At 48.1% G+C, this 23,921-nt stretch overlaps 1 protein-coding gene across 1 annotated transcript in view; it reads left to right on the top strand.

Moving 5' to 3' along the window:
* IQANK1 (IQ motif and ankyrin repeat containing 1) overlaps nt 1–23,921 on the top strand; it is a 65,546-nt gene that overhangs the window by 23,879 nt on the left and 17,746 nt on the right. The window contains exons 7-13 of the mRNA XM_056854567.1: nt 3,527–3,652; nt 5,217–5,352; nt 7,006–7,018; nt 7,062–7,116; nt 15,830–15,922; nt 18,347–18,455; nt 19,221–19,314. Coding sequence (XP_056710545.1) covers nt 3,527–3,652; nt 5,217–5,352; nt 7,006–7,018; nt 7,062–7,116; nt 15,830–15,922; nt 18,347–18,455; nt 19,221–19,314 — 626 coding nt within the window. The remainder of the gene's footprint in view (nt 1–3,526; nt 3,653–5,216; nt 5,353–7,005; nt 7,019–7,061; nt 7,117–15,829; nt 15,923–18,346; nt 18,456–19,220; nt 19,315–23,921) is intronic.

A 23,921-nucleotide genomic window follows, 5' to 3' on the forward strand; every position in this document is an offset into this window, starting at 1 on the left:
GTCCATAATTGCGGGTTGTGTGATTCCCCCCCCCCCACACACACACACACACACGTCCCTGGTTACCAACGAGGTTTCCTGAAGAGCCACTTTGAGGTATGGCAGAGACATGGTTCCCCTCACCTCCAAAACGCCTGCTCTCGCAGACACCATTTCCCTGCTTTCTCAAAACTCTGAGGAGATAACTGCTTAGAATCCTGTCTCCAAATCCTAAGAAACCTGTGGGGAAGTTAATCTGCATAATTTAGAGGGGCTTCCCATTTTTTACCCTTTAGGCCAGGTAGGGCTCAGTTTGTCCAAAAACCAGAAAGGGAATGCTAAGTCACATGTGGATCCTCTTACCTCAGCTTTGTAAAAATGTTTTTGTGTTCTGTAGTAAAGGAGTTTTTTCGGAGGTGCCAGCTGCCCAGTGTAATGGTGAGCGTTCCAAAAATCCCCCAGGTGCCCTGGTTTTGGGGCTGTTCACAGCACAGTGACTGGGGCCGTAACTTTTTTTAAAACAATTTTTTTACCCACTTTTGGGGCCCAAAGCAGCCCATCCCATCATTCTACTCGGTGAGGTAGGTTAGGTTGAGAGATTGTGAGGAATGCAAGGTCACCTGGCGAGCTGCCATGTCAAAATAGGGATTTGAACTGAGTTGTCTACTTTGATGCTTGACCACTGCACTACACTGCATCTACTTTTCAGGCTATTTCCTGTGTTGACTATGGGAAAAATGAAAAGGCTTACATTTTGTGTGTAATTTAGAGAATGTTGGGCAGGCTGAGGTCCTTTGACATTTGTCGGTGAAAGGGAAGGAAACAGAATTAGGAAAGGGATTGAAAATAGAATGGCTGATATTGTACAGTGGAGGAAGATTTTAATGACATACTAGACACACTATTTGGGGAGAGGGAGAAATAGTTCTCTTTGTCAACTCTCTCCACCCTGTGCATAATTTGATAAGCCTCTATCATGTCCCCCCCTTAGGTGTCCCCTTTTGTAGACTGAACAGTCCCAGACTCTTCATAGGGAAGGTATTTCAACCCCTTGATCAATTTAGTTGCCCTCTTCTGTATTTTTTCCTACTTTGCAATATCATTCTTTGTGGTTGCACACAGTATTCCAAGCATTATAATGCAGGGGCATTATAATATTGGCCATTCTATTTTCAATCTCTTTCCTAATAATCCCCAGCACGGAGTTTGCCCTTTTCACTGTTGCAGAATGCCCTCATTGAGCTATCCACTATGACCTTTTCCTTTCTCAGTCCCGGCAAGTTCAGACCCCATTAGCCTATACTTCAAGTTGAGTTTTTTTGTTTCAGTGTGCATCATCTTACGCTTACCAGCGTGGTATAGATGTTAAGAGCAGAGGACTCTGATCTGGAGAAACAGGATCGATTCCCCACTCCTTCACTTGAAGCCTGCTGGGTGACCTTGGGGCTAGTCACAGTTCTGTCAGAACTCAGCGCCACCTACCTCACAAGGTGTCTGTTTTGGGTAGAGGAAGGGAAGGAGATTGTAAGCCAGTTTGATTCTCCTTAAAATGGTAGACAAAATCGGCATATAAAAACCAGCTCTTCTTCATCTTCTTACCAGCATTGAAGTTCATCTGCCACGTTGTTGCCCACTCACCCAATTTGTGGGGATCTTCCAGGTGATCTTCACAGTCGCCTTACCAAATAATATTCTTTGCATGGGGTGTGTGCTTCAATCCAAAGTTGTGTGTCTAGTATGTCATTAAAATCTCCCCCCAGATATTCATATATAAAATTTACCGAGTAGCTTAAACGTAGCTTAACATAGAGCTAGAAGGGGCCCCAAGGGTCATCTGGTCCAACCCTCTGCACAATGCAGGAAATTCACAGCTACCTTCCCCCTCCACTCCCCCAGTGACCCCTGCTCCATGCCCAGAGGAAGGCAAAAAATCTCCAGGATCCCTGGCTCAATTTGGCCTGGAGCAAAATTCCTTCCTGACCCCAAAGTGGTGATTGGCGTTACCCTGGGCATGTAAGAAAGGGCCACAGGAGCAGAGCACTGGCTCGTCCCTTCCTGCCCTCCCTCCCATGATCTGCCTAAGTTCACAGAATCAGCACGGCTGACAAATGGCCATCTAGTCTCTGCTTAAAAACTTCCCAAAGAAGGAGAGCCCACCACCTCCCGAGGAAGCCTGTTCCACTGAGGAACCGCTCTAACTGTTAGAAAATTCTTCCTAATGTTTAGTCGAAAACTCTTTTGATTTAATTTCAACCCGTTGGTTCTGATCTGACCTTCTGAGGCAACAGAAAACAACTCGGCACCATAAGAACTGGATCAGATCAAGGTCCATCAAGTCCAGCACTGTGTTCTAGGAAGCCCACAAATAAGACGGCTGCAGCAGCATCTATCCTGCCTGTGTTCCACAGCACCTCATATGATAGGCATGCTTCTCTGATCCTGGAGAGAATAGTTATGCATCACGACTAGTATCCATTTTGACTAGTAGCCATTAATAGTCCTATCCTCAATCCTCTATATGACAGCCCTTCAAATACTTGAAGATGGTTATATCCCCTCTCAGTCATCTCTCCAGGTTAAACACACCCAGCTCCTTTGACCTCTCCCTCATACAACTTGGTCTCCAGACCCCTCACCATCTTCATTGCTTTCCTCTGGACACATTCCAGCTTGTCAACAATCTTCTTAAACTGTGGTGGCCAAAACTGAACAAAATAGTCCAAGTGAGATTTGAGCAGAGCAATAAAGCCACTTCGCATGACCTGGACACTCTACTTCTGTTGACGTAGCCCAAAATCTCATTGCCTGTTCGGCATCACACTGCTGACTCAGGTTCCATGTACAGTCTACTAAAACCACTAGATTCTTTTCACATGTGCTAGTACCAAGACAAATCTCCTGCATCCTCTACATTTGATTTTTCCCTCCTAAATGCAGAACTTGACATTTATCTCTGTTGAAATTCATCTGTCTAGAGAATTCATATTTGGACCATATTCATTCATCCTGACACTAATAGAATCAGAACTTTTTCCAAAATAATAAAGTGACCATTTGGATCTGCTGAACCTGAAAAGAAACACACTTGTGTATCAATATAGCAATACCTTTAGATTGATTAGATGATCTAATGTGTGGGGGAGGTAGTTGCGAAATCCCTGCATTGTGCAGGGGGTTCGACTAGATGACCCTGGTGTCCCTTCCAACTCTATGATTCTATCTGTAACATATACCTCACCAATCCAATTCTTACACAAGTAACTCTTATCCTTTGCCATTATATGAGTTTCTTGTGAAAAAAGCCACATCAACTTAAAGATCTTTCAGCTTGGAAATAACGTTTTCCACTTATTGGTATTCCTCAGCCCCATAGCATTTCCCACTAAACTTCCTTACACTGGTGCATCCAGTGAACTGATTTCCCCTCTCATTACTGTTATCTGTCCTAACCCTAACGACTAAAATGTCACTTCATTACTGAAAGTGTGAAATGGGTCCTCCTCCCTGTATAAACCCCATTTAACCTTCAGCTCCTTTTATTTTTAAGGGTGCATTTAACCGGACTCCTCTCTATCGTGCGGCTTTTGGAGGCCATCTGGCAGCAGTGGAGATTCTTCTCCAGCATGGGGCAGACCCCCGACTTTATGCTGATGATGGCAACACCCCAGAGCAGGTAACACGTGTTGTCTAAAGTGTTTCCTTTCCCTCGTATAAGTTTTGGTCTTGTTCTAGGCTTTCTTTGTCAGGCCACCCTGCCAAAGGGGAGGGTGCTATGGCTCAGTGGTTGAGGGCCTGCTTGGCAAGCAGAGGGCCCCATGTTCGATCCCCAGTATCCAGTTAATGGGTATCCACTGATGTGGAAGACCCCCTGCCTGACATCCTGGAGAGCTGCTGCCAGTCTGAGTAGACAATACTGACCTTGATGAACCAGTGGTCGGATTCAGTTTAAGGTGGCTTCATCTGCTTATCAGTGAAAGGGCTACATAAAATAAAAGCTCACCTGATGATTGGGGGGATTTGGTGCCTTGGACCCCAAACTAGTCAAGGCAATTTTGAAAAGGAAGGTGGGACAACTCCCTGTGGAGCCTGGGCTGCTAGCCGACCAGAGATGCGGTGAACTTTGAAGCAATTGTACAATATTCGGCTCTGGCCCTCTTCCTCCTCCAGTCCTGAGGGATGTTCTAGTGGTACAGAAGATGGACATATTACCCGATGAGCAGGCTTTTGGATCAGCGTGTGAGCATGTAGCTAGGATCCCTTCCCTGATCCCCCAGGAGGGCTGTGCATCCTTTTAATTTTGTTTCTTAGGATAATAGGTGGGATAATTGATATATTTCTCCAGTCTGGAAGCAGAAGGAAAACACAGTGCAGCAGAGCACATCCTCCACTTCAAAAAGCGGATGTAAAGCCACGACCATCATGCTTGGGAAAAGGCAAATGCGGGCGAGCTCACTCCCCACCCCCAGCGTCTCAGTTCATTAAATTCAGCATTCCGCAAACAATAACAGGATCTTTCCGTGAGCTAGGAATGACACATCAACTCATCAATCTCCCATGAAGACAGCTTCAGGGGGTTTAGCCACGTTGGTCTGCAGTAGAACAGTTACAGTGGTCAGTTATCTGGCAAAAGGAAGCTTTGACTCTTGAAAGCTTATACCCCGAAAATCTTGGTATCTAAGGTGCTACTGGACTCGAATATTTATTTCCTTCACTATGCTTTCCCCTGGAATTCAGTCCAGCCAAATGGAGGCCATATAATGTAGTTTGTTATTCCATTTGGGTCATAAACTTCATCAAAAAAGACACCGATACCCTCAATCCCCCCCCCCGAGATCTCTTTCCTGTGCAACAGTTATTTTACTGACCTACCAGTGAGGTTTAAAACCTGTGGCTCCAATCCAATCTGTTTTGAGAATTATCTTATTTTTTCCTCTATCTTCACACTTTTGTAGTATAAAGTTATCTCTGGCTCTTTGTTCCAGACTTTGGGCTTCATCTCAGTATGGGGCTCCAGCAACTGGTGAAAGAGTTCCAGGGTTTTGGTGCCATTTCCGAGGAGGCCCTCTCCCGGGTTGCCCCCTGCCCAACCTCAGAAGGCAAGGCACTCGAAGGAGGCCCCCTGCAGATGGCCTCAGCTGTCAGGAAGGCTCATCAGGGAGGGGGCACCAGCCCACCTCAGATGCTGTTCCTACGCAGCAGGGTCATGGCTGAGGCCAAGAGCTCTTTTCTGTCCCCAGGTTGCCTCTCTAGACAGCTTGGTGGCCATCCTGAGCTCCTGGGATATCAGCCTGACGGACTCGATGCTTCAGAAGATGGAGGCAGAGCAGCAGCGGAGGGCCCAGCTGGAAAAGAAGCAAAAAGAAGCAGAGACACGCCAGTAAGTTTGTCTTCCTGACGAGCCCCAAATGCATATTTTGTTGCAATTGTTTCATATTTTAGGTTTGTAGGCCACCCTATAAACCCCCACATCCAGGCTCAAGGTATATAATCACTATTAAATATAAACCCATTAAATAATTCTACAAAAGGGAGTCAAGCTGGAGCCACTTGGGTGCCAGGAGGGATCCCCTCCCTCAGGATTGGAGGAGCCTGCTGGCCTTCAGAACGGTGTTTCCGGCAGCCTTGGCAACTGCCCTGAGAATGGCCTGGGAAAGCGACGGGTGGATCCTGGTCACCACCTGGTTCTTGCTTTGCTTTGTCTGCTCCTTTCCAGGAGACTCGAGGATGCTGTGAGACAGAAGGGGATGGGGGCACTCCACGTATGCCCAGCATCAACCAGTTGTGGTCTCTGCTCTGCCCTTGAAGGCAGCCCGGAAACTGTAACTGGTCCATAATGCGGCACCTCGATGGCAGGGGACACATGTGGCCCATTCTGAAACAGCTGTGTTGGCTGCAAGTCTGTCTCTGAGTTCAATTCAAGTGGCTGGTTATGACATTTAAAGCCCTTTAGCACTGGGGACCCCGTATTTGAAGGACCGTCTCCTTCCGTATGTCCCTGTGCACCAACTGCGGTCATCAGGTAGCCAACTGTTGGCGATCCCACAACTCTGGGTGGGCCCTCTGGCATCGACCAGAGCCTGGGCCTTTTCCATCGTGGCTCCACTTCCGTGGAATGGGCTCCCTGAAGAGGTGAGAGGGACCCACTCCTTGGAGATCTTCAGGAGGTTGTGCAAGGGGGGTTTAATGGCAGACATCTTTGAAGGGGGGAGTGGGGAGAGTTTGGATTTGCTGTTTTAGTTTGGTTTTGAATGAAAATATTTTGACTATTATTATAAGGTACCTTGAACCATGAGGATAGGCAGGGTAAAAAAGTGCCTCTGTAAGTTCTCCAAAGAGGGAGCCCCTCTCATCTCTTCAGCCTTCTTAATCTTACTGGGAAAATCAATGAGCCTTCTAGAATCATAGGGAAGGGTCCATAGAGGCCATCTATTCCAACCCCCTGCTCAATGAAGGATCAGCCTAGAGCATCCCTGACAATTATTGCGAGTCCTATCCTCTGCTGCAAACAGGAATGGCTCCCTGCCCTCCGCTAAGTGACAGCCCCTTCAAATACTCAGAGAGCGCAATCTGATATGTTTCAGTGCACCTGTGTACAAGCTCATTATTCATCTTCAGTCTTCAGTGCCGCCCCGCATTTGGGACTGCACCTGCACATGTAGACGTTTCTAGCCACATAGATACAACGAGGGGCACCCCTCCCCCATGGAGCAAGCGGGACAGCTTTTCCCACCAAAACCGTCATGTGCTCTGAGGAGGACACCCGGAATGGAGCTCCGTGGGCTGCCACCTTATCCTCCCCATTTCTGTTGGGCTCCGTGGCCCACTGCCTGCCTCTTTTCCTCCATTACTGAGAGATGAACATCTGGGACTGAGATGGACTGCTGGTAACATGGCCTGCGGGTCATGAGTGCCAGAACCATCTTTGTTTCTGTTGTTACGAAGGTTTACTGGAGAAAAGGAGCCAAAGGAAGCGATGGATGGAAAGCTGTTGCCGGTCCGGTTGGGAGTTGGAACCCGGCTCTGAAGACCGAAGAGGGTCGTGGGAGACCTTCTGACTCTGCGCTCTGCTGTTCTCTCCACAGGATGACAGAGGAGGTCGAGCAGCTGGCCAAGGAGCATGAGAGGTGCAGCAAGGAGGTGAGAGAGAGCACAGGCCTCCCAGCCCACGGGCCTCGTTCTCTTCCCTCTCGCCCATGGGGCCCTTCGGTGTCTTGTCGCTACACCTGTTCCCATGTGCGTTTCATGCCCTTTCGATAGACGTCCAGCACTTGCCATGAGATCTTGGCATGGTGCCATCCATGAGGGAGAGAAGCCGCCCGCCTTGAATGCCGATTGTCCTGTTCCTTATTGGGAGCTTCCTCTGCTGACTTCTGTTCTGGGGCGGGGCAGGAGGGGTTTCTCATCGGTTACTGTTTCCATTGGGCCTCCATAACGCCACAGGTATGACAACATATGTAATGTGTAGCTAGTCAGCAGTTTGGACATAGATTAGACTGATCTAAAGTGACAGCTAGTGTCATGTGACTAAGCCAGCCAGAACCGGTTTAGGTGGCGTGAGTAGCCTGAGAAGGGAATTTCCAGAATGACTCACCATGACACAGCAATTGTATATGATTGGTCAATTGTATGGATGTAAATGTATATAAGTCCATGATATACGTACAGAAGCGTGGTGGGGAGAAAATAGATGTTTGGCGGAGCAGTTTGTTGGAGAGAACTGTATCCTGACTGTGTAAATATTGTAAATAAATAGTATAAAGCTGTCCTGGTGTGGACTGAATTGCTGCCAGGTATACTCCTGCATTCCAGCTCAGTTGCGCGTGTCAGGGTTATGAGCCCAGATAGACTGCACTTAGAGCTGGAGGTTCTACTGGAGTTGGTGAGCAACTACTTGATGAATGTCTACAGAAGCCAGTGACGCTGAGGAACTGGAAACACAGTCCAAAGACACATCTATTGAGTCTGACAGCGAGTCGGAGGAGGAACCAGAGGTGAATAATCAGCAGCTGCCGGTGAGTGAGGAAGCCATGGCACAGGCTAATTTTACCTTGATGGTGGATAAACTGACTGCGGACAATTGCACCGTATGGTCGCTAAGAATGGAGCATTATCTCAAACGGGAGTCATTATGGACGTTTGTAGATTCTCCCCCACAAGCTCCTACTGCAGATGAACTGTTAAAGGACCAGAAGGCGTTAGCAACGGTGATTCTAAGCGTGGCTGACGACCAACTAGTCCATGTAGCAGGCAAGGGCACAGCAAAAGAGGCTTTGGGATAGTCTAAAAACTGTCTATGTACAAGACACAGCCGGTTCCCTGATATCTTTGATGAGAAGGCTCTACAGGACTGTAATGCAGCCTCAACAGACGGTGAGAGCTCATTTAAATTCACTTGCAACTTATTTCCAATTGCTGGCACAGAGGGGAAAACAAATACCTGACCAGGATCAAGTTTTCATTGTGTTAAGCTCCCTGACTGAGAGATTTGACCAGCTCATATCTGCGTTGGAATCCGGTGATGCGGCCAAATTAACGTGGGGGTATTTAACTGGGAGACTGCTTGAAGAAGAGTTTCGTTAACCGCAAAGGGAGTTGGCAGTCGTCCAGACCGGGAGCAGTGCCAAGTCAGAAGCAAGTTATCTCAGCAGCTGCATGCCCAAGGTCACTGTAACCTGTAAGCTGGCAAAGGTAGCATTACGCGTGAGGAGATGTTTTACCTGTGGATCTACAGAGCATTTGAAAAGATTTTGACCAGCAGCAAAGAAAGGCAGAGGAGGGAAGAAACTTTCATCCAACTACACCCAGCAAGCAACAGTGGTGAGATTGGCAGCAGACAGCAAGCAAGAGACGTGGATTATCGACTCTGGAGTTTCAGCTGTCTTTGTAAATGTTAAGAAACTGTTAATGAACTCAGCAATCCTCTTTGGGACATGTAAGTTTGGCAGGTGGACGTTCAGCTACTGTAACATGCCAAGGGAGTGTGATATCTGAGTGTCTACATCATTGTTTTGATAATGTTCTCTGCGTACCCTCCCTAGAGACAAACTTACTTCGTATAAGTGTCTTAGATGCAGCAAGATTCTGTGTAACGTTTAAGGTTAAGAGCTGCAATATTCTAAAAGAGAACAATGTGATGGCAGTGGGAAAGCTCATGGACAGTGTATATGTGCTTGGAAATAAATCAGTTAAAGCACAAGCTGTTACAAATAAGAGTCCCCATCACAAATGCATTCATTTATTGCATCGCAGGTTAGCTCACATTTGCTGGGGCACTTTAAATAAAACTCTTGCCCTGTTAGGCAAAGAGAAAGTGGAAGGCTGTAAGACATATCTGGATTGTGATGTGTGTAAACAAAGCAAGTCAAAAGCACATCCAGTGGCCAAGAAAAGTGAAAGAATGTCTGATACTCCTTTAAAGATTGTACACACCAATTTAGTGGGCCTGTTCCCAAATAGCATTTCTAAGAGAAGATTTCTGCTTGTCTTAGTTGATGAAGCCACAAGGTTTACATGGGTGTACCCACTGGTGAAAAAATCAGAAGTGTGTGAAACAATAAAAATGTGGGCAATGAATGTACAACGACAACTAGGGCATAGTATTTGTAAAATCCAAAGTGATTTTGGTGGGGAGTACATGTCTGGTGAACTGGATAAGTGGTTCAAAGCCCAAGGGATAGAACATAGAGTTGCTAACGTGGCCATGTCACAGGAGAATGGAGTGGCTGAAAGAAAGGCTGGTATATTACAAACTATGATTAAGTCAATGTTGACTGATGCACAAATGTCTATGGTGTTTTGGGCTGAAGCAGCCAAGAATGCATGCTATATATTGAATAGAGTTTGGACCAGTTCAACTGATAATATGGTAAAAATCCTAGCTTGGATCATATTAGGATTTTTGGTACCCAGGCCTGGGTTAATATCCCACTGAAGCAATGTAGAAAAGGTGGTGTCAGGGCCAAAAAGTTAACATTTCTGGGATATCAAACAGGAATGAAAGCTTACAGATTTGCTGACAGTCACAATTCACTGAGTTTCAGTCGATCAGCTAATTTCTGTGAGGATGCTAATTGGGCCAAGGTACATGCAAATGAAATACCATCTACTGTGTTATTGCCTATGCATAGTGAAACAGAAAATATGCCAGAAATAAAGAAGGAGGTACAGGCACAAGTGCATTCAGATTTAGAAAGTGTGCAAAGTGCAGACCAAGGTACAGATCAGAGGGAAGTACCTAGGGTATCCTCTAGATCAACAAAAGGTATCCCCCCTCAGAGGTATGGCATGGTAAATCATGTATTTGTAAAGGTGTCAAATAGTTACAATGAGGTGTTAACTATGGATACTGAACAGAAAAATGCTTGGCTGAAAGCTATATAGGCGGAATATAAGTCTTTGGTGTCTAACAAGGTGTTTTCATTGTCTGAGTTACCAACTGACAGAAAAGCTTTGGGATGCCGATGGCCGTATAAACTCAAAAACCTGCCGGACGGCAATGTCAAATGCAAGGCAAGACTTGTAGCTAGGGGTTTTGCGCAGATTGAAGGGCAAGATTATTATGAATCATATGCACCCACTATTCGCATGGAGACAATTCGAATAGCATTAACCAAAGCAGGAACTGAAGGAATGTTTGTGAATCATTTTGATTTTGACACAGCTTACTTAAATGCATCCATAGAGGAAGAGCTGTATTTAGAGCAAATTCCTGGATTTAAGTGTCAAAATACACAAACAGTGCTAAGGTTATACAAGGCATTGTATGGTTTGAAGCAATCAGGACGTGCCTGGAATATATGTTTGAAAGATGCTTTGACTAAGAAAGGGTTTAAACAAAGTGTGTCAGGTCCTTGTCTGTACAGTATAGAAAAAATCAAACCTGTTACTTATTTTTGTGGATGATGTGTGTATAATATATCATACAAAAGAACAGTTAAAGTGGTTTGAAGAAACTATACAGGAATCATTTAAAATGAAGCATCTCGGGCCAATTCAAAACGACCGGGGAGTGCATGTAACAAGAAATGCAGATGGTTGGTTTGAGTTGAGCCAAGAAACCATGAGTGAAGCTCATGAAACCATGAGTGAAGCTCATGAAGTTACAACCCCTATGACAACCAGCTATAATAGAGAGCCGGATGGTGAATTGTTCCAACACAAACAGCTGTATCAATCTTTAGTGGGATCACTATTATATATTTGTTGTTGGACAAGGCCTGATATATGTATTGCAATACATTGGTTGTGCAGAAAACTAGCTTGTCCTTATCAGAAGGACTGGGTGGCAGCTAAAAGAGTTCTCCAGTACTTAAAGGGGACAATGTCACACAAACTGATACTAAAGGCAAATGACCAAACAGCTTTGAAATGTTACAGTGATGCTAGTTGGGGTGAATACGTTGATGGGAAATCTACATCAGGGTATGTGATATATGTATTGGGAGCGTTGATACAATGGAAGTCCATAAAACAGACTCATGTGTCAACAAGTTCATGTGTAGCGGAGTATTCAGCGTTAAGTGATTGCATAGTTCAGAGTGGTGTATGCAATTGCTGAAAGACTTAAATGTGAACTGTCAGCTACCAATAAAGATAATGTGTGATAATACTGCGGCACAACTAGCACAGGATTAAGGTGTACGTACCAGAAGTAAGCACATTAACATAAGATATCAGAATGTAAGAAATGCTGTGAGCAATGGATATGTAAAATTGTAGCATTGTAACACTGATGAAAATGTGGCAGATATTTTCACAAAATGTTTATCTGCAGACAAATTTCAAGTTCTGAGGAAAGAATTGAGTATGTCAAACTTTGACTAGGGAGGCGTGACAACATATGTAATGTGTAGCTAGTCAGCAGTTTGGACATAGATTAGACTGATCTAAAGTGACAGCTAGTGTCATGTGACTAAGCCAGCCAGAACCGGTTTAGGTGGCGTGAGCAGCCTGAGAAGGGAATTTCCAGAATGACTCACCATGACACAGCAATTGTATATGATTGGTCAATTGTATGGATGTAAATGTATATAAGTCCATAATATACCTACAGAAGCGTGGTGGAGAGAAAATAGATGTTTGGCGGAGCAGTTTGTTGGAGAACTGTATCCTGACTGTGTAAATATTGTAAATAAATAGTATAAAGCTGTCCTGGTGTGGACTGAATTGCTGCCAGGTATACTCCTGCATTCCAGCTCAGCTGCGCGCGTCAGGGTAGGGCTGTCGATTCGGTTCATCCCGAACTGAAAAACAGCCGAATTTCCCCTGATTCAGTGGTTTTTAGTTCGGATGGAACCGAACTCAAAAAAGGCGGGAAAACGGGGAGCCGAATTCAGCGAGTTCGGGGTGTTCAGTGAATAAATTTGGCAAATTCGGGGTTCGGTGCAGCAGCATAACCGTCAGTTAGTAAGCAACATTCTCCCCCTGCCAATCGGTGGCCAAGCTGGGTGGTCTTCTGGCCAATCAGTCGCAATTGAGTGCATGAGCCCAGCTGCTGTGCGGCCCGGCCGGGGAGAGAAAGAGAGAGTATCTGTTTGTGTGAGAGAGAAATCCCCATGGGGGGGTGCTTGTGCACATTTGCTCCTTTCCGTGGCTGCAGGGGCGCATTTTTGGGGGTACAGCCCCCAAACTTTCAGCGTAGCTTCAGAGGAGCCTTCTTGAAAGAATCCCCAAGTTTTGTAAAGATTGGATCAGGAATGAACCGGCTTTTGAGTCATAGTCCTATCATAGGCTGGAGGAGCCCTTTGAGGTCTGGACCGATCACAAGAACCTTGAGGCGCTCAAAGGTTCTAGGAAGCTGTCGGCCAAACAAATTCGTTGGGCACAGTTCTTTGCCAAGTTTCGTTTCGTCTTGAAGCACGTCCCGGGGAAAGACAACTGTCTAGCTGATGCATTGTCCCGACTCCCCCAATACCGCGGTCCCATTGACCGTCCTGTCGAATCCCTCTTCACCCCGGAACAACGGGGGGAGGTGTCCCGTCTGGCTGTGATCACTCGGGCTCAAAGCCGGGCGGAGGTTCCCGCCTCGGTCAGCGGACTGCCGGAAGCCTTCCGAGTAAAGCTGGCCGAGGCCACCCTGCAGGAGGAGGGGGACAATATTTTCCCCAAGCCCTCACTCGCCGCGGCGACTTGTGGTTTCATGGCGACAAGCTCTAGGTACCTGATAGTGTTCGGAGGGAGGTGTTGGCTATGGTACATGGTGCTAAAACTGCAGGACATTTTGGTTTTGTCAAGTCTTTACACTTGTTGTGGCGTCAGTTTTGGTGGCCGGGAATGAGAGCGGATATGGAGCTCTTTGTGCGCAGTTGTCCCACATGCGCAACTTCGAAAAAAACTCATGGGGAAAGCTCCGGGACTTCTTAAGCCTTTAGAAACCCCATCAGTCCCCTGGGAGGTTGTTGCCATGGACTTTATTACTGATCTGCCTCCCAGTCAGGGAAAAACCGTGTTGTGGGTTGTAACGGACTTATTTTCCAAGCAAGTACATTTTATTCCCTGTGCTGGTTTGCCTACCGCCCAGAAGCTGGCACGCATGTTTGTTACACACGTGATGAAATATCATTCCTTTCCACGCAAGATAATTTCCGACAGAGGTTCCCAATTTGTGGCTAAATTCTGGAAAGCCTTTTTTAAAATTATGGGGGTGGAACAGGGGCTATCGTCTGCACATCACCCCCAAACGGATGGACAAACCAAACGAGTTAATGCTGTGCTAGAATTTTATTTGCATTGCTATGTAAATTACCATCAGGACAATTGGGTAGATCTTTTGCCTTTTGCTGAGTACGCTTACAATAATGCCCCCCATTCCTCCACAGGTTTCAGTCCGTTCCGGGTGGTTAACGGCAGGGACTTTGGTCCTTTTGGAAATGCTGCTCTTTCCCAGGACATGGGAGGTACTGCTGAGTGGATTCAGGTGGTTCAGACTACATGGCCCTGGCTTCAGAAAAACCTGGACCATGCCAAACGCAAATATAAGGAGCAAGCAGATAAACATCATTCCCCGGGGTGGGAGTTGAAGGTGGGGGATCAGGTATATCTGTCCACCAAGAATCTACGGACCTTGCGTCCATGCCGAAAGCTCAGCGATTAGTATGCGGGTCCTTACCCCATCACCAGGGTGATCAATGAGGTGACTGTGGAACTAGCTCTGCCCAAGGCGCTTCGAGGAGTTCACCCCGTGTTCCACATCAGTCTGCTCAAACCGTATACCGCAGCCCCTCACTTCCATCCGGAGCCCAAACCGGAGGTACCCACTGTGGTGGAAGGGGAAGTGCACCTGGAAGTCTCTAAAATTCTGGATTCTAAACTGAGAAAGGGGAAGTTGTTCTATTTGGTCTGGTGGAAGCATCTGGGTCCAGCCCAGGACAAGTGGGTGGTGGCCCCACATGTCGCAGCCCTCCCGTCTGGTCCATGAGTTCCCTGCTGCCTACCCCCAGAAGCTGCAACCGTTTGCGGACTCGGGGAGGGGGCCTTAAGGGGGGCAGAATGTGAGGACGTCTGCTGCATTATTTCTTTCAACTCAGAATTGTTTCGTTCTACTCTGTTATTAGGTCTGGCCTGTACAAGCGGTCAGATCCTGGTTCAGGCTCTTGACATGTTTTAGGCCTTTCTTTGCTTTTCAGTTGCTCTGTGATTCCCACTCCCTGTTCCTCACCCCTCCCGAGTCCCGACCTTGAGTAGCTAACGGCCAGGCCGTGTTTAGATTCCTGTTTCCTTCTTCCCTCCTTTCCCCTGTGCTCTGCTATCTTGCTGTTTCCCAGGCAGTTTGATATTGCACCTGTGATGTAATCGTGTAACTATGCTTTAAGTTAGGCTTTGCAGCCCAGGCCTGTATTGGCAGCTTTGAAGCTGCAGTGTATCCATGCTTACTAGATGCTCTCAATAAACGTTTACCTACTTCTGACATGCCTGTCTGAGCGAGTGACTTTTTGAGACGACCTAGGTTGGCTTGAGGACCTGACACCCCTCGAGTCTCTCTCTCCCTGGTTTGAGGGGGGGGGGCTTCAGTTGTGTGTCCTCAGGTTTTCCCTCATTCATAAGATCGGTTTGGTCTATTTTGATGCTTGCTCAAAAATTGTTTTCAAATTGTGACTTAAAGAATGCATTTTCCTGGTCCCGAGTTCAATGCAAAAGGGGAAATTCCACCCCCTCCTGCTCCTGATGCTTAGCTAGCATGCCGCTGTCCCTTTCCATGGTTTGCAAACTCCCAGGCATCAGGTGTTTTCTTTGCATGGTTGCAAACGTGTTGCTTTGCATGGTTGTGTAGCTTTGCATGATTTGCAAACTTCTTCTGTCCCTTTCCATGGTTTGCAAACTCCCAGGCACCAGGTGTTGCTTTGCATGGTTGCAAATGTGATGGTTTGCATGGTTGTGTTGCTTTTAATGGTTTGCAAACTTCTTCGCACCTGCCCCGCCCTTGCTCCCCGCAGCTCAGCTGTTTGTTGGGGCTGGGAGCTTCGAGTGGTCGGCAAGCTCTGCTAATTGCAAATGCACGTTAAGGGGGGACCCCTTTCAGGGCCCATATCTCAGCCCCCGCCGATCCAATCTTTTCAAAACTTGGGGGTTATTGCAAGAAGGGTCCTTTGAAGCTACGCTGAAAGTTTGGGACCTCTACCCCCAAAAATGCCCCCCCCCGGAACCGCGGAAAGGTGCAGTTGTGATTTTAATGACTTTATTTGGCTGAATTTTCCCCCGAACTCCGGACCTCATGCCGAATTGCGTGGACCCGAAGCGGGGGGGTTTGGACTTCGGCATTTCCCGAATAAAAACGGACCGCATTTTGCCGAATCTGAAATTTACCGAATTTTTTTTTTTCAACAGCCCTAGCCACAGGTGTTTTCTCTTGCAGCTGCAGCAGGCCTACTGCGAGCTGAACCGGCGGATAACTGAGCATGACAAATGCCAGCGGAAGCAGATGGGCAACACCGAGATCACCCTTCACGTGAGCACCTGCCGGCTCGTACCCACAGCCTCCCTTTGCATGCCAGGGATTCTAGGGAAGGAAGCTGCTCAAACCTCCCTTAGCCGGGCCCTGCAATGCCACACAGAGGGAGTGTGAGCTGGCCACGGCTCTTGCTGCTGCTGGCCGGCTGGGCCAGCCTCAGATGGAAAAGTCTCCTCTCTGCCCCTTAGCGGCTGGAGCTCTATTGGGATACAGTAGCCCTCCCCCCACACTCACACAACTGCCCATTCCCCTATGCATTCATGCACACACAGACACGTACAGAGGGCTTCAGGCGGAGCAGCCTAGTAGCCCTCCACCCCCAGTGGCTGGCATTCTCTCTTGCTAGTTAGTGAGTGGTTTAGTTTTCCTTAGTAGTGTGATGATGGGGGGGGGGTGTAGATGGTGTTTTTCCTGACTAGTTTTATGTGTCTCAGCCTTTAGGCGCCCTACCAATATGAGGAGGCTGGGGTCTGATGTATTTCTGTATATTGCCTCCTCCCCCACCACAGGCCACTTTTAACCTTTACTTTTACCTGGCTTCTACTAGGTGTAGGATAGACAGACACTGAGATCAAGGGGTAACAAGAAGCAAATATGAAAACGCATATTAAAATTGAACATTTTAAAGGGTTGTATGAATATTTAACTGGACATTTCTTATGCAGGTACAGTTTCTTGTTTTCTTCACAGCTGCTGCAACCAAGGCAGGTGGCCGGCCTTTGCTAGGTCTAACCCTTTAGAAATAGCCCATTTCCTTTTCTGTTGGCTCCACCACCAGCCAGCACCCACAGAGCCCTGATGGTGTTGTTCGGAAGTCTTCCTTCTGGGCAGGGTCATATTAAGGATCTTGAAGACCCACGTATGTCATTCCTCTGTGGCTCATGGTTTCATGTGGGCAGGGGTGCTGAAATAAGGACACCAAAGCTCTGCCCCTGGAAGACTCCAGCTCTTCCTCATCTGACCCACTGAGGCTTCTGTCCAGAGCTTTCCTCCTTCAGAGAGAGCTCCTCCTCTGCCAGCCTCTTCTTCTGCTCTTTATGTTGCCTCCGCCGGCATCTGCCGGATCTTCCTCTTGACTCTCCCTCAACGATTCACCAACTGGCCCCAACGCTCTCTCCTCGCACTCCTCCAGACCTGGCCAGAGGCTGGCCTCCTCACACCCAATTAAAAACTCACCATCATCCCCTCATTGCATTAGCTCTAAGATATGGAAGTGGTCAAATCTGTCCCCCTCTGCCCAGCTGTAAATGAGGTGTGTTGAATCCTCCTGCCTGAGGCAGGGCCGCTGCCCCTGGGCATCCGCTTCACTGCTTGGGAGGCTGCCCAGAGGCCTACAGGCACCGTAGCTCTGCTTCCCTCACAGAGGAAGAATCACCTGACACTGGCAGCCCGATAGAGAGATTACTCTCCACACAGGATTTTAGCTGTTTATATCTTAGCAAGGTCCTCAGAGCAGGGATCCATCTCCGATAATCTGAAATTTGGCATAAGGTCGCGAGGATGAGCAGGAAGATTACCTGGCTTCTGGCTTTACTTGCTTAGCCTTAGAACATAAAAACACAAGCAGAGCCCTGCAGGAGCAGAGCCGTCTTCTGCCTAGTCCAGCATCCTGTCTTGCCCAGTGGCAAACCAATTGCCTGTTTTAGACAGTTTCATTGGTTGCCTACTTGTTTCTGGGTTCCTTTGAATGCATTGGCTCTTACCTTTAAAACACTTAATGACTTGGGACCCACATTTTTGAGGGCCCTTCTCTCCTGGCTTCTTTCGGTAGAATCCCCCAGGGCTGAGTACTGGCTTTGGTCTTGGCGTGGGCTTTCCCAGCTATGGCCTGCCTGTCTGGAATGGCCTTCCAGAAGAGGTGAGGGGGGCAACCTTCTTTTCAGCTTTTGAGCAGGAGCTCCAAGGTAGTTTTGTTCCATTCTTCTTGGCTGATGGGTTGCTGCTGTTTTTGTGACACTGGTGTTTTGCAAGTGGGTGTGCTGTGGTGTTACAAGATGCAGTTGTTTTATTGTTTTTGTAGCAGTTGGACCCTTCTGTCCTAATGTTTAGCTGGAAACTTCTGTGGGGGGGGAGTAAGAAATAAAGTTAAATCTGGGCATGGAGTAGGGGTCACTGGGGATGTTGGGGGGAGGTAGTTGTGAATTTCCTGCACTGTGCAGGAGGTTGGACTAGTTAACCCTCGAGGTACCTTCCAATTCTATGATTCTATGAAATAAAGGCTCAAAGAATCACAGTATGGTAATAATAAAGGGTTCCAGTTGTCAGTTCTCCTGATTGGCTGTGGTATCAGATGCCCCTTTCAGATGAAGCCCAAATACAGCGTTTGACCACCCAGAGTACTTCTTGCATTGAGTGGAGTGGGAAAGTGATGCTTTGAAGTCACAGTAGTTCCCTTACTTGTGCCAACTGTCTCTGTTGAAGGCTATTGCGGATGCAGAAGGGCTGGTGGATAAACTGCGGGTGGTCGTTGAGAATGCCGAGGAGAAGCTGTCCCTGGCCCGGCTCAAGCTGCGGGAACAGTTGCAGGGAGGTGGGTGAAGCGCGTCCCTGTGGTGGACCCCCGCACCTTGTGCAAAGGCTTTAATCCTCCTTGGAGAAGGAAGCCCTTTTAGGCAGAGCTTGGTCCGTTCTCAGACTTATACCCACCGGCACCTGCCAATCCCCTCTTTGCACGGCCAGGGTAGTGGGAATTATCTGGGGCTGCCTGTTGCCCCTTTCCCCTGGCCAGCTCTGTGCTGAATTGCTGTCAGGAGGGGAGAACTGATATCCCCTTTCCGGCTTCTCGAATGACCACGTTCTGTCTGGTGTACCCCAAATTTCACTTTTGTGTTAAGGAGGAACCGTAACAGTTTGGACCCCTACTGCGGTTAGCCAGGGATGGAGGGCTACGGGACTTTCTACTCAGGGAGATCCATATCATCCTCTCCCTGCCCCCCAAACATCTCAGAGGCGTGTTTTATCCTCGGGATAACCCCCTTTAAATTGTGAAGAGTTTTAAAGGTAGCACCTCGACCTGCACCCACGGCGCCCCGTGCAGCACTTGTTGTGCCCTCAGTGAGACCACACAGCACACACAGAGCCCCTTCTGAAACAGCTGCCGTGGTTGCCAGAAGGTGCCCCAAAGCAGGCGCCTGAGGGCGTTGGTGTGTGCGGATGATGCCACTGGGCGTGGTGGGGGAGGGGTGCTCCTCTGCTATCGGCTGAAGAGCAGAGCAGGGTGTCCTTTGGGGAGGGACAGGAAGGCCGGTCCTGGGGAGTCCAGCCTCTCATCTCTCGCTGTGTCCCCCTTTGCCAGGAGCTGCTGAGTTTCAGGGCCTGAAGTGCTCCGTCCAGGAGCTGGACGACGTGCTCTTCAAAGACGTGGGCGGGAAAATCCATTCCGATGGGCGGTAAGTTGCATGGATTCACACCCCTTCCCCCCTCCCCCGGAAGCAGTGTCCCATCTCTCCACCCACTACTCTTTACTAGGAACTCATTCTTGGGCTTATTTATTTAGGAAAATGTTATGCTGCCTCTCCAGGAACCTGACTACATAGAATCATAGAGTTGGAAGGGACCACCAGGGTCATCTACTCCAACCCACTGCACAATGCAGGAAATTCACAACTATCCCCACACACACACAACCCAGTGACCCCCTACTCCACACCCAGAAGGTGTGTGTGTGTGTGTGTTAAGTGCCGTCAAGTCGCTTCCAACTCATGGTGACCCTATGAATGAAAGTCCTCCAAAATGTCCTGTCTTTGACAGCCTTGCTCAGATCTTGCAAATTGAAGGCTGTGGCTTCCTTTATTGAGTCAATCCATAAGATTGCCCCCCCCCCCAAACAAAAAACCTTCCAGGATCCCTGGCTAATCTGGCCTGGAGGAAAATAGCTTCCTGACCCCAAAGTGGCACTTCCCTGGGCATGTAAGAAAGCTCCATAAGAGCCAAACACTAATGCAACCCTTCCTGCCCTCCCTCTCATGAGCTGCCAAAGGTCATAGTATCAGCATTGCTGACAGATGGTCACCTAACCTCTTCTTAAAAACCTCCAGGGAAGGAGAGCTCTCCACCTCCCGAGGAAGCCTGTTCCACTGAGGAACCGCTCTAACTGTTAGAAAATTCTTCCTAATGTTTAGCTGGAAAATCTTCATTTAATTTCACCCCATTGGTTCTGGTCCAACCTCCCAGGGCAACAGAAGACAACTCAGCACCGTCCTCTGTATGTATGTGTGTCTGTGTGTGTGTGTGTGTTAAGTGCCGTTAAGTCGCTTCCGACTCATGGCGACCCTATGAATGAAAGTCCTCCAAAATATCCTATCTTTGACAGCCTTGCTCAGATCTTGCGAATTGAAGGCTGTGGCTTCCTTTATTGAGTCAAACCATCTCTTGTTGGGTCTTCCTCTTTTCCTGCTGCCCTCAACTTTTCCTAGCATGACTGTCTTTTCCAGTGACTCTTGTCGTCTCATGACGTGACCAAAATACAATAGCCTCAGTTTAGTCATTTTAGCTTCCAGGGTCTGTTCAGGCTTGATTTGATCTATAACCCACTGATTTGTTTTTTTGGCAGTCCACGGAATCCGTAACACTCTCCTCCAACACCACATTTCAGAGGAATCTGTTTTCTTCCTATCAGTTTCTTCACTGTCCAGCTTTCACACCCATACACAGTAATAGGGAATACGATTGCATGAATTAATCTAGTCTTGGTGGCCAGTGACACATCCTTACACTTCAGAATCTTTCCTAGCTCCTTCATGGCTGCCCTTCCCAGTCTCCATCTCCTTCTGATTTCTTGGCTGCAATCTCCCTTTTGGTTGATGGTGGAGCCAAGGAATAGAAAGTCTTGAACAATTTCAGTTTCCTCATTGTCAACCTTAAAGTTTTGTAATTCTCCTGTAGTCATTACTTTTGTTTTCTTGATGTTCAGCTGTAGTCCTGCTTTGGCACTTTCTCTTTTTACTTTCAGCAGTAGTCGTTTCAAATCTTCACTATTTTCTGCCAATAATGTAGTGTCATCAGCATATCTCAAATTATTAATGTTCCTCTCTCCAATTTTCACTCCACCTTCATCTAAATCTAATCCAGCTTTCCTAATTATATGTTCTGCATATAGATTGAAGAGATAGGGAGATAAAATACATCCTTGTCTGACACCTTTGCCAATTGGAAACCATTCCGTTTCTCCATATTCTGTTCTAACTGTGGCCTCTTGTCCAGAGTACAGGTTGCGCATCAAAATGATCAGATGTAGTGGCACACCCATTTCCTTTAAAACCAGCCATAGCTTTTCGTCATCCACACAATCAAAAGCTTTGCTGTAATCTATGAAACACAAGCTGATTTTCTTCTGAAATTCTCTCGTATGCTCCAGTAACCAAAGTATATTTGCAATATGATCTCTACTGCCTCTTCCTTTTCTGAAACCAGCTTGAACATCAGGCATTTCTCGTTCCATATATGGTAACAGCCTTTGCTGTAAGATTTTGAGCATCACTTTACTTGCATGAGAAATTAATGCGATGGTCCGATAGTTGCTGCAATCTTTGATGTCTCCTTTCTTGGGAATTGGAATGTAAATGGATCGTTTCAGGACTTCCGGTTGGGTTGCAGAGGGGGACCAAGAAACGTCTAAATCGGGGCATTTATCTGCCCCCCCTGATTCCTAAACAGTGAAACGGGTGATAGGAATGCTCCTGCTGCCAAAGAAGAGCGGTGTTGACTCCTGAGCTCTCCGAGAGTGCTTTTTTAAGACTCCCTGAGGCTCAGATGCTGTCCCGCTAGGCTTGAGGGGATTTAATCGCCGCAGACGTCTCTGGATTAAGGCTTTGCTCTCCCCTACCCAATACCATCTATACAACAATATCAAGGAACGAAAGCCTCACCCTCCGAAATCTGAGTGAGTGCCAAGAACCTCTTTGTTTTTCTTGAAAAATAAATAAATGAAATTCAAATAAACAGCTACGGAATCCTAGCCTCCCATACTACGTTGCAAAATAGAGGCACCCTACATTTGGTGTGGACAGAGAAAACTGGCTGCAAAGTGACGTTGTTGGACCGGAAGTGTGTCTCCCTGTGCAACTGGAAAATCCATCCTACCTGCTTGATCATAGAAAGGAGACGACAGAAGGTCCGCGGCACTTCCTACTTCCAGTTCCAGAAGCCGACCTAGAGTGTCCTTGCTCTCTATGGTGCCTTGATATTTTAAACTGGATTTTTACTTTTAAGTTCGAAGCCAAAACTGAAGGAAAAAAACGGTGAAACAGCTGGAAGGCTATACTAGAATTACCATATTCAAGGGCTAAAGGATTGGAAACCTGCAACTCCCAGGGTCGGCTTCGAGGACGATCCGGCCCGGAAGGAAGTGCTCCTGCTACACCAGTTGGAAGAGGAACGCCACCAGTGGCAGGTAGAACGGCAGGACTTGCTGGAGCGGATGGAAGCTATGAACACCGTTATGCTGGACTTGGCCCAAACCCTGGATGACTTGCGGGTGAACCCGCCGCAGCCGCCCGCAGCGCCGGCAGGCGGGGGTCAGCCCGTGGCTCCCGGTCCACCGGCCCGTCCCGCTCCGCCGGCACGCCGTGATTTGAAGATCACCTTTGATGGGTCGAGTGACCAGTTAACATTTTTTATGGTTCAAGTGGATATTTTTATGAGGGAGCAAGCTCGGACCTTCACCTCGGATGAGTTGCGGGTCCAGTATGTTGCGTCCCTATTGCAGGGTGAGGCGGCGGCCTGGATGGTACTGCAATATGAACTCCGCTCCCCTGTGTTGCGAAGTCTCGATGACTTCATGATAGCCCTCCGGCATCGGTTCGAGGACCCACACCTGGGTGAGAGAGCCAAAACTGCCTTGCTACAGTTGCGCCAAGGGACTAAGTCGGTGGCACAATACGCAAGTAAATTTCAATCCCTTTCGAGTAAGATTCTGGACTGGAGTGAGGCTACTAAGGTGCAATATTTCCGGGAGGGTTTGAACCCAGAGTTGCAGCACTGGGCTTTCATGCAAGGAAACCCTCCCGATGTGGAAGGTTGGGTTCGGCATGCAGCTGTCATGGCCCAGGCTTCAACAGGCGAAGCATCATCAGAGGAAGAGCCTGAGCAGGGAGAAATAACGGACATTGCACCTCAGGCAGCTGAGAATGCAGGGCAGGGCGAAGGGCAACAGGTAGGAGTAAATACCAGCCCTGCTGAGGATTTGGAAGTAAACACAGAATCACCTCCTTTGGCACAACCAGATGCAGCTGTAACTCCACAGAAGCAGGACCCACCCAGCTCACCTGAAGACACTCAACAACAGCAAAGGCAAAAAGGAAGAATGCAGTTACAAAGTAAAAGGAGAAGTGCGCGTTTACAGGCACTAAGGAGACGGCTCCAAGACTGTGAGTTGTCTGAGGATGAGACCTAAGGCAAAGGGAAACAGCTTAAAACCAGGCTTGGAACAGACAGACGTTGTGAAAGCAATTGTTGCAAAAGGATCTCTGACTTTTGTTGCTGACGCTCCTAGACTTTGTTAAACGGACTTCTGACCCTTGGACCGGACTTTTGACTTCCCCTCTGCACGCCGACTTTATTTTGGTTTCCAGCTCCTGGCGGGACTCCCCCGGATTCCTGCATTCCAGAGATAACAGCCTGCTCTCAAGACCAGTAGCCGGCAGTAACCCGAGACGACCTGGCCTAGCACAGCAGCAGACATCGAAAATTGAAAGCAGCTGCTGCTTTTGTCCAGACAGCGCACGGGGAGAGAGACCAAAGTCCGTGGAGACAGGCCAAGCGGCCCGAAGGACTCCCGCTTCCCCTCGGGGGGAGGATCGTCGGTAGCTGAGCGCCGCAAGCGCTTTGAGAGCGGAGCCTGTCTCGTTTGTGGAAGTAAGGGGCACTTCGCTTCTCAGTGCCCTTCCAGACCCGGACACCCGGGACCACCCCGGCCAGTAGCGGCTGAACCGGACAAGACACCCGCTGAGAGCCAACCGCGCCGCCGCAGCGGCGCACCCGGCAAACGGAGTGCACC

This window comes from Euleptes europaea, chromosome 8 (assembly GCF_029931775.1).
Source record: "Euleptes europaea isolate rEulEur1 chromosome 8, rEulEur1.hap1, whole genome shotgun sequence".
NCBI classification, from domain to species: Eukaryota; Metazoa; Chordata; class Lepidosauria; order Squamata; family Sphaerodactylidae; genus Euleptes; species Euleptes europaea.